The 10,583-nt window shown below is 47.0% G+C and overlaps 2 protein-coding genes across 2 annotated transcripts; one reads left to right on the plus strand and one right to left on the minus strand.

The window, feature by feature from the left end:
• Nucleotides 1-218: 218 nt before the first annotated feature.
• Nucleotides 219-2,648, minus strand: pebp1 (phosphatidylethanolamine binding protein 1). Its single transcript, XM_088284721.1, has 5 exons — nt 2,570-2,648; nt 2,198-2,444; nt 1,165-1,274; nt 710-810; nt 219-618 (listed from the first exon to the last, which is right to left on the minus strand). Exons 2-5 carry the CDS (start codon nt 2,330-2,332, stop codon nt 401-403), a joined length of 564 nt encoding a protein of 187 aa, XP_088140847.1. The 5' UTR covers nt 2,333-2,444; nt 2,570-2,648; the 3' UTR covers nt 219-400.
• A 1,058-nt stretch (nt 2,649-3,706) lies between these two features.
• On the plus strand, nt 3,707-10,263 carry ercc6l (excision repair cross-complementation group 6-like). The gene is made up of 3 exons (XM_088284839.1): nt 3,707-3,909; nt 5,636-5,680; nt 6,457-10,263. The coding sequence occupies exons 1-3, from the start codon at nt 3,854-3,856 to the stop codon at nt 10,082-10,084; spliced, it is 3,729 nt and encodes a 1,242-aa protein (XP_088140965.1). The 5' UTR covers nt 3,707-3,853; the 3' UTR covers nt 10,085-10,263.
• Nucleotides 10,264-10,583: the final 320 nt, after the last annotated feature.

Consider the following 10,583-nt stretch of genomic DNA (forward strand, 5'->3'; position numbering starts at 1 on the left):
TTCACTCTTGAGTGCTCATGTAACCTCAGTAAAATGTCATTTAACTAAAAAAAAAAAATAATTCAACCTGCTGCAGAATAGCGCCAACTACTGGCGAGGAGGACTTGATGTCCAATCATTATTTTTTTGCCTCAAGTCTCAGCAGTAACTAATACCTTAAAATAAGGCCCGATGTTGATGTGTACTCATCCATCCCCAATGAAAATATAAATCACCAATTCCAAAGGATTATTCATCTTTATTTGTCATATCTCGTGAGAAGCAGTCAAGATGGTATTTTATCAGCAGATGAGGCAGGTGACTGCTCGGCAGCTTTATTGAGTTGATCCGCTCATGTGCGCGAGGTGAAATGGCAGCACACGGTTCTTTGTTGTTGGCTTGTGAGTGGAAAGAAGGGGGCCTACTTTCCCGCAAGCTGCTGGTAGAGTTTGGGCACGTAGTCGTCCCACTGGGCCTGGTAGCAGGTGGCGGCCACGGGCGCGTCCAACCCGTACTTACGGCGAAACGCGCCGACGCTAAACTTGCCGCGGCCGTCGCCCGAGCGGTTGGTGAGGATGCGCTCACTGCACGACAGCGCCCCCGGCTGGCTGTACAACAGCCACACGTAGCGGTGGAGACCTGTACACAGGAAACGCCAGCACTCGCCCTTGCCATTTTCCAAACCTTCCATTCCATTTTCCTTGCAACTTTTACTTCGGAATTGTGTCACCTGTTCCCTCAGGAGGACCAGAACCAACATAGTCGGACAAGACAACACCAGAGGACACGTCGTTCCCTTTCATGTTGACCACGAGGAAGTGATGCCACTCCCTGACAAACACAACAGGTTCATGTTCAGCTATTTTGACAAGGTCTGGGTGAACCCGTTCCAGTTTGTCACGTGAGCTGTACATTTTTAGTTTTCATCAAATATGAACTGAACAGGTGATTTTTAAAAAAATATATTTTAAAGATAATGACAGAGTTATGACAGACTTATCAAAAAACAAATCTGTATTCACTTTGTGAAATTGAATATTCAAATATGTAAATATTGAATGGAAAAAGATGGCAAAATGTGAGTTAAAATGCCTCACCGCCCTTTGACTTTCAAAATCATAAGGTAGAAAAATGGTGGCACTTTTTCAAAAATAAATCTTTCTCCGTGTGTGTTAGCGTTGTGACCTGAATTTCGGGGTTTTCCTGCTGGGGGCGTCCGGGTCAGTCAGGACTAAAGTGTAAAGTTTGCTGGGGTCGCATCCCTCCCAATCGATGCACGTGGGCCGGTTCTGGACCTGGGGGGTGGTTAGAGGTCAGTGACATTTCAACTGGAAAAGTAAACTTAAGAAAAATGATTATTTTTTTTTTTTTAATGAACTAGGACAGGTTGGGACAGATCCATCACCAAACACCCGGTCTTGAGGGGGGCACATGAAATGCATGAGGGGGCCTAATTAATAATACCCTACAGACAGCACTCACTTTGCTACATATATTCGCGTAGCACTGCTGCTTTCAATCAATACTCTTGAATGACGCTAGCAACCATTATTATAAACAACATATACAAAAAATGTAAAAAGCCGCCTTCTGTAGTATGTCGACACCACAGCGTATTGAATGTGGCAAAATCCTTCGTTCACTCACGCTTTGGAGAGTTACCTTCAAACAAGAGCTCATATGATGACAACTTAATTGTTGCTTTTGATTACATTAGTCATTGCAACTCAATTTTACAAATATAATTTGCCCATTGTATGGAAAATAGCCACATCCAATATGACGGAGGCGCTGGCGTATCGCTTCGACTAGACATCCGCAACAATTCGGGTGTCTGCTGCAAAATGTCGAAGAAAAAAATAAGACAAAATGAAATCATCGTCGATGTCCAAAAACTTTGTCTCTCGCGAAATCTTTTAAGAAACGGGTCAACTGACGTAATATGTCCCAACTGCCTTGCCGTACGTCCACTGACACACCACGACAACGTAAACGCATGCGTACTCTATGGGTTGGCTGGCCATGGACAAATAGAAATTACATCACAACAGAAAAGTAACTACTTTTATAACATTAAATAACGATAATAAAAGTTTATTTTTTTTAGAAATCCGTGCCTTAAATTTGTGCGTGGAGGCGGGGGGTGGGCATAAGCATCTTGGATATTTCTGCCACAACGAGCAACTCGACTAGGCTGGGCTAGGCTAATGTAGCTAACCTGCGTTGGCGTCAGCACTTTGCCCAGTTCGTCGATCTCCACGGAGCCGTATTTGACGGTCAAAGGGCGCCCGGGCTTCTCGTCCACTTCTTGGAGCTGCAGTGGGCCGCCCCACTGGGTCAAATCCACCGGCATGTTGTCTGGACGGAATCACTCGTCGTTCACCACCGCTGCTTCCGTTCGGATTCCACAAGGCAATGGTGCGTTCAGGGACCAAGACTCGAGATGGGATTCTATAGGGAAGCCTCTGCAACACATGACACAAGTGCTGGAAGCCCTCACTTTGCATTATATTTCTTTACCACTGTGTCCTTAATGGCCTATTTCTATCCGTAATCTCACAACAGTTCATATTTACGATCAAGGACTTGCCTTTTAAAAAGAATGTTCGTCAGGACCCGTACAGCACTTGAACTCCACAAACACGAGCTTCTGCAGAAAATGGCCACGGGAGGGCCTTAGAATTAGAATCGCTCCTTTTGTTATTCGTCACTTAAAGTTGCACACTTAATAAAAAGCGTGTGTGTGTTTGTGTGTGTGTGTGTCAGCAATGAAGTCATTTTTGAAACAAGATGAAAGAGGAGTCGTAAAATGTTAAAATGTTATCCTACATTAAAATTAGTTAGAGGACAAAGTTTCAAGGGTACATTAACGTGAACTGTTCTTTGAGCACACTTTGCAACTTTTCGCAAGAATTTTAGTAGATTTATTTTTGGACAATTCTACTCGAAGTTTACTTGAAAATGGGAAGATGTTTTATTTTGGGTGTTTTATTGGGCAAAGGGAAAATGTTTATTCTTTTATATAAATTTGGCGTTCATTCTTGCTTAAATCTATCTCCACAAATGCGAATATGGTGACCAGAAACCACATTTTAATCACTTTTATAACGATACACAGTCTCATATAAAATGCATCAGTCAATAAAAACATTTATTTGTACTACTACATAAATGGTATTTGAAAGTGTGTATTTATACATGTATACATGCATTCTATGTTCATTGTTGTATACACCTTTTTCTATACTTGCTCTTTGAATTCAAGCAAAATTAACGTTCACGAAACATCCTCTTTTGTGTTATTTTTGTATTCATGACGGTTTTTCTGTTTTGTTGCCTGATTCATTTTTGCAATGGTGTTAAATAAAAAAAAAATAACCACGGAGGATTTTGAGTTTATTTTTTTTATAATCATGGCAGTTTATTCATTTAATTGTTTTTTACATTTAGTTCTTTTAAATACAAATCCTCAAATAAAAAACAAGCAGTAAATAGGAGCGACGGGTGTTTAGTTTTGGTGTTTTGAACAGACGCACGAGCAGTCGCGACTCAACAAACGACGTCATCAAGAGGGGACTTCCGGCCAATGAAATCAGACGCGAGCACTAGCCCCTAATATCATTGACTAGGCTCCGTCAGACACCACCCCCCACTCCCAGGTCCCGCCTACACAACCTCCTCCTTGCTTAGGATTGGGCAACATCCATAATACGTCATCACGTTGCCTGCTGACGTGTGCGTGTTTAAGGCAATTGGCGGGGCGGACAAGCAGCCGTTTTTCGAAGCCAAAAACCCCACACCCTCCCCCGATCCGATTTTATATCGCTGACAAAATATTGTTCAAGTGTCTTTGGTACGAAACCAAGTTTGAGCCATGAATGGAAATGACCCCGACGCTGGCATGGACGAGCTTGGGGACAAGATGGACAAGTAAGTTAACTTTAGTTCCTCGCTTAGCATGGTGGACAACAACAGGAAATGTACTGCTAGCTAGTGAGAGAAAACACCGAGGCAGTCGCATGCACAGGACGATGCAAATGGAATGTCACGCTGTGGCCGCAGCAAAGGAAGAAGGCGACAACAATAAAGTGAAGCCACACTTAAAATATACGATACAATCCAACTTTATTTCTCTAGCTGGAATTAGAACACAAATTAAATCGCATAAACACATATACAATAGATACCGGAAGAACAGCGACAGTCTCACGTTGAGTCGAAAGTTAAAGAATAAAAATATGTCTTCAAACGAGTTTTAAATGTGGACAGAGAAGGGGCAGGGCTTGCCTAACATTCAATGGACGGTCGCTCCATAGGAAAGGACCAACCGGCAACTGAAAATGCTTGATGCCCCCTGTGGCTCCTCTTAGTCCTCCAGCAGCGTTTGGTCCGCAGACCTGAGGCAGTGGGCATGTGCGTATGGGTGGGGGGGCTCGGAGAGGCACGCTGGGGCGAGGCCACGAAAAGATTGGATGAGGAACAGAAGTATCTTAAAGCGAACTCTAAAGTCCACTGAGAGCCAGTGAAGAGAGGCCAAGATCGGGGTTATGTGATCCGTCTTCCGCGCTCCAGTTAAAAGACGAGCAGCAGGATTTTGGAGTGACTGGGCATGCTTGAGGGAGGAGTGGCTCACTCCTAAGTAAAGTCTCGGACCGAACACTTTAACTTCTGTCTTCTTTTTGTTGAAATTCAAGAAAAGATGTGGCATCCAGGTTTTGATTTCCTCTCAACAGGACAAAAGTTGTCTCAATGAGACAGAGCAAGTTTTTTGCTCAGCAGGTGAAGCATTGAGGCTTTGTTCAGTTGTGCTTCAGTAATAAGCATTAGGTAGGGACTTGACAAGAGTCATATCTAATTATGACCTCAGCAGGACCAACGTCACCAGAAAGAGCTGCAAGAAATGAACAAAACTGTTTAAATGATGTCCATATGTTAAAAATAAAGACAATTGAGAGTCAAAAAGCGCGCAAAAATGTCAACAACTTTTTCCATTGATCCAATGGAATGTGGCCTGTGACCGAGTGTCTGTGGGAAGTGGTGTGTGGCTCTTTAAGGACAAGTAAGAGCGATGAGAAGCAGTTTTAGGGGATAAAGATCCATGGACCCTCGCCACACACATGCCTTTGACGTAGCAGGGGGCGGTACAGTCTCGTTCCTCATGAAGTCGATGACGATCTCCTTAGTTTTTTCCGTGTTCAGATGACGATTGTTGTCCTCACACCAACCCGTTGGTCTCCGGACCTCCTCCCTGTAGGTTGTCCCGTGTCCTTTTGAGATCAGACCGACCACTGTCGTATCGTCACGAAAATGGCCTCAGGAAAAAACGAGTCGGTTGTCACGTTAGTGGCCTGTGGTGCTCTGGAAAGTTTGACCTGGTAGTGATTGTGTGAGTCGCCAACAAAACTCCTCCTTGAGTCCGCTGTTTTTGGGGGGGGGGTCAAGGGTATTAATTTGGTCACGAGGGTGGCTTGTTAAGAGGCCTTTTTATTGTTTGTTAAATTTTCATTTACGTAGTTACTTTTTTTTTCCTTCAGTCATTCAGCGGCAGGGACACTCATGCAGGACCTATTGGATAGGACAACCTCTAAAATAATACATTGCAGAATAAGTTACAGCGGTCTTTGTTCAATGTTTCACTTTGTTGGTGTCCTTTCAGGTTTTTGTCCATGGAGGAGGAGGACAACATGGAAGTCTACCAAAGGTACCTTGACTTGCTCAGAATTGTTTTGAGTTGCAAGCTAAAAATTGAGTTTACATTCAGCACCTGAATACCAGTGGAACTGTGGTCCAGTCATCCTCTCCGTGACCCACCCATAATGAATGAGTGACCCACTTTTGGGTCCCGACCCACCAGTTGAGAACCACTGACGGAGGGACGTCTGATGGACTAAGTGATGGACTGATGGGCGGACTGACAAACGGACATTGACAAATCATTTCGTCACGAAAAATGACAGACTGATGAATGACGGTCGGGTAGCCGTGGTGCTGAGAGATGACGAATGACGAACCATACAATACAATTTAGCAAAATGGCCACCTGTGCCAATGGCAATCATCTGATGGAGGAAGGGAAAGACACAAATCCACTCCAACGCACACGCTCGAGAAATCATTTTTAAGCTAGCGAGACAGAGTACAACTCTAGTATATATACACATGTTAAAATGCTGCTTTAACATCCTATGTACCCCCTGTCTATCCTGTTACTCTCCACTAGAGACCACCAATCTACATTGTGTAAACGAATCCATAAGTTACTGCTGCATGTGTCTTTATGACAACATACATGGATGTAGGCCCTAAGGATTGCTGGGCCTGTCAATGTTTGAGTTGGGACTGAGCTGAAGCTTTGGTGTGGTTGATCCTTCTGCTCTTTGATGTGATGATGTCACATGTTAGTGATGTCATAAGTTAATGATGTCACGTGCGGGTGAGCGCTTCAGAGTGGCTGTGCTGACTTTTCTTTGCTTGCAGACACATCCAAGACGGAAAAGATGCGGCCCGGCGGGGAGAGATGAGCAAAGCTCTGGAGCACTTCAAGATGGCCTCCAACATTAACCGCAGTGACAAACTGCAGAAACGAATCGGGAAAATTGAGGAGTTTTTGTCTCAGAATTTGGAGGATGACAACGATGACGAGTATGTGGACGTCAACAATAGTGGTCTAAAGCTGTACAAGGAGCTCTACCACAAACTGTATGACTACCAAAGGAACGGTGTAGCTTTTTTGTACAGCCTCTACAGGGACGGACGTAAAGGTGGAATTCTGGCAGATGACATGGGCCTGGGCAAAACCATCCAGGTAATTTCCTTCCTGTCAGCAATGTATGACAACGAGCTGGTCAAGCACACTATGCTGGTCATGCCCACCTCGCTCATCACCAACTGGACCAAGGAGTTTAACAAATGGACTCCTGGCATGCGGGTCAAAGAGTTTCACGGCACCAGCAAGGCCGAGCGGACCAAGAACCTGGAGAAGGTCCAGCGGAGGAGTGGCGTGATCATCACCACGTACACCATGCTCATGAACAACTGGCAGCAGCTGTCTTCCTACCAGGGCCGGGAGTTCAAATGGGACTACATGATCCTGGACGAGGCCCACAAGATAAAAACCAGCACCACAAAAACGGCCAAGAGCGCTTCCGCCATCCCGTCCAAAAACCGACTGCTGCTCACTGGCACCCCTGTCCAAAACAATCTCAGAGAGATGTGGGCTCTGTTCGACTTTGCTTGTCAAGGAACTCTGCTGGGCACGGCCAAAACCTTTAAGATGGAGTATGAAAACCCTATCACTCGTGCTCGGGAGAAGGACGCCACTCCAGGGGAGAAGGCCCTTGGGTCCAGGATGTCGGAGAACCTCATGGCCATCATCCAACCATACTTCCTGCGCAGGACAAAGGCTGAAGTGCAGAAGAACAAAGATGACACGCGGGATTTCGGCCAGGCTGAGAGTGCAGAGGAGAAGAAGAAAGTGTCTGAGGACCAGAAGGACTTTGGGGCCACCATTCCCACACTAACCAGGAAAAATGACCTGATTGTGTGGACATACCTCAGTGGCATCCAGGAGGACATCTACTGGAAGTTCATATCCTTGGAACACATTAAGGAGCTGCTCATGACTTCCAGGTCGCCTCTCGCGGAGCTGACCATTCTAAAGAAGCTGTGTGACCACCCGAGGCTTCTCTCTGCCCGAGCCACTTCCTCCTTGGGTCTTAGGGAGGCTCGGCAGAGCAACAACGATGACGACAATGTGGGAAGTCAGAGTATCACCAACGTTCCCGATGACACTTTGATAGCCGAGTCTGGTAAACTGTCTTTCCTGGTTTCTCTCCTCAAACGTCTCAGAGATGAAGGTCACCGCACCCTGGTCTTCGCCCACTTCAGGATGGTGCTGGACATCCTCCAGCGCATCCTAAGGAACCAAGGATTTAAAGTCCTGCGTCTGGATGGGACCATCACGCAGGTGGCGGAGCGGGAACGACTGATCACGCTCTTCCAGACGGACAACAGCTACTCAGTCTTCCTTCTCACCACCCAGGTAGGTGGTGTCGGCATCACCCTGACGGCAGCTGACAGGGTGGTCATCTATGATCCCAGCTGGAACCCAGCGACCGACGCCCAGGCGGTGGACAGGGCATACCGCATCGGCCAGACGAAAAATGTGGTCATCTACCGACTTATCACGTGCGGAACGGTGGAGGAGAAGATCTACAGACGGCAGGTGTTCAAGGACTCGCTGATCCGGCAGACGACTGGTGACAAGAAGAACCCCTTCCGCTACTTCAGCAAGCAGGAGCTGCGGGAGCTCTTCAGCCTGGAGGACACCAGGTCCTCTTCCACACAGTTGCTACTACAGTCTCTGCACTCCAAACACCGAAGCACTGACCCCGACCTGGACATGCACCTCGCCCACCTCCACACCATGGGCATGTTCGGAATTTCCGATCACGACCTCATGTTTTCCCTCAACATGGACCTTGATGAGGACCTGCAGGACCAAGAAGAGCAACAGTACATTGAAGGGCGAGTCCAAAAGGCCCATGAGCTGGTGAAAGCTGAGTCGGATCTGCATTTGCAGTTCACAACCATCTTGGAGTCCGGCACTGAGCCAGTGTGGAGGCGAAAGTCGACAAGTGAGCGCGAAGAACCTCCGAAGGAGAAGAAATTAAGCAAGCCCAGATCCAGTCTCACGTGTTCGCCACGCCGCAGCAATACGATGTCAGCGCAGGTGGACCAAGACCGAACTAGTAACAGCAAGGAGGGCGGCCCGAACAGCCCAATCGATCTCACTGGGGAAGAAAGCCTGTCCCTAGAAAATCAAGAAAACCTCAGAGAACACAGCCAGACTTCCCTGAAGCATGAGAAGAGTCAGGACGTTTCATTTCATCAAGGAGGACGTAAGGGAAGTGTTCAAGCAAGAGGTGGTGCTCATGATGCACAAGTTGCAGATGCTTCGGCACACATGAGCGGCAATGAAAACCTGAAGTTCAATGACTCCAACTTGGATGGGAGTATGAAGAAACCCCACCAGAGCAAAAGACCGTCCGCCCTGCAGTCGTCTACGTCCAGCGTGAGAGTGGACTCCTGGTCCAGAGTTAGCGGCAGCGCCTCCGAATTACTGGACGGAAACTTTAACCTTCAGCTGGATGAGAGCGAGCTTTCCTACCAGGATGACGAGAAGAAGCTTCAGTCACAACTGCGGCGAGAGGAGAAAGACATCATGTACCAGGATAAAGAGCAGAAGCTCCTGTCACCAATTCAGCTGGACGAGGATAGTGACATCCTGTTTGACAACAACGAGGAGGAGGAGAAACTGCTGTCACAGCTTCAGCTATCGGGAACCTTTGATGTGGGCAAGTCCCTGACAGAGAGGCAGCTCGGACTCAGCAGTCCCAAGTCCCATGTTTCCGAGATGGACCGGTCGACTATCGCCAATACCAAGAGGAGGAAGAAGATAGTGCCCCTCATCTATGACAGTGAAGAAGAAGTAGAGGTGGTGGAGGAAGTCATGCCACAGTCGTCGAAAGCCGCGTTCCACAATTTCCCGCTGCTTGGCTCGTCAACGCCAAAAGCCTCACCGCTCACCGGCTCTAGAAAAAGCGTCCGGGGAAACGTGTCTGTGGCGTCACGACGCTCCCTCGTGCGCTCTATCCTCCAAGATCACGAAAACAAGGGCGTTTCAACTCTGTCTTCGGATGAAGGCGAGGAGCAAAACATGAGCGCTCAGATGGACAACACCACCCAAGAGACTTTGAACTCTGATGAAGAAGAAGTCGAAGAAGAAGTGGAAATAGAAGAAGAGGAGGAGGAGGAAGTGGAGGAGGAAGGAGAGGGGCAGGGGGATCCGCGGAGCAGAAACTTGGAAGAGTCAACCAGTGAGCCAGAGCTGACGTCCTCCGAGAGGTTTGAGCAGTGTACCGCCAAGGCGGAGTGTGTCGATGCCTATGAGTCGCTAGTGACGCGAGGCCGCGAGTCGTTCAGCCGAGGCCAGCTGAGTGAGGCTCTGGATTTGTTCCTCAAGGCTATTGATATCAGACCCGGAGACCCTGAAATCCAGTTCTTGACCATCCAGCTGTACCGACAGCTCAGTCGCTCAAAATAGGAACTCTCCTAAGAACTCTGATGTGTTCAAATGTTCAGTGTGTACGTTTTTTGCTGTTTTAGTTGGTTTCAAACCATTCAAGCACAAGCTGCTACTCTTCTACAAAATGAGCAGATAAGATTTGTCATCAGACAGGAAACAACTGATGACAAAAAAAATAAAAGCCTTTTGTATTAAAATGGTAGTTTTGTTGTTCTTGGAAAATGGTCAAGGGCCTGAACTATCCACATTCCTAATCTCGTGACCCACCGGAGGCTTGCAGGTCGGCAGCCACAGAGTCACCTATTTATATTTGGATTTGGTTTTCCATCCATCCGTTTTCTAAGACGCTTCTCCTCACTAGGGTCGTGGGTATGATGGAGCCAATCCCAGCTTTCTTTGGGCAGTAGGCAGGGTATAAACAACACAAAAGTTGTTGGTTTATCCATTATTCCAAACTTTGTGGGGTGGGGAGTTTGGGGTTGAAAAAAAAAATTAATGTGCATCAATTGTATGCGTA

This window comes from Idiotropiscis lumnitzeri, chromosome 1 (genome assembly GCF_059441095.1).
Source record: "Idiotropiscis lumnitzeri isolate Australia: NSW breed Sydney's pygmy pipehorse chromosome 1, RoL_Ilum_1.0, whole genome shotgun sequence".
Lineage (NCBI taxonomy): Eukaryota > Metazoa > Chordata > Actinopteri > Syngnathiformes > Syngnathidae > Idiotropiscis > Idiotropiscis lumnitzeri.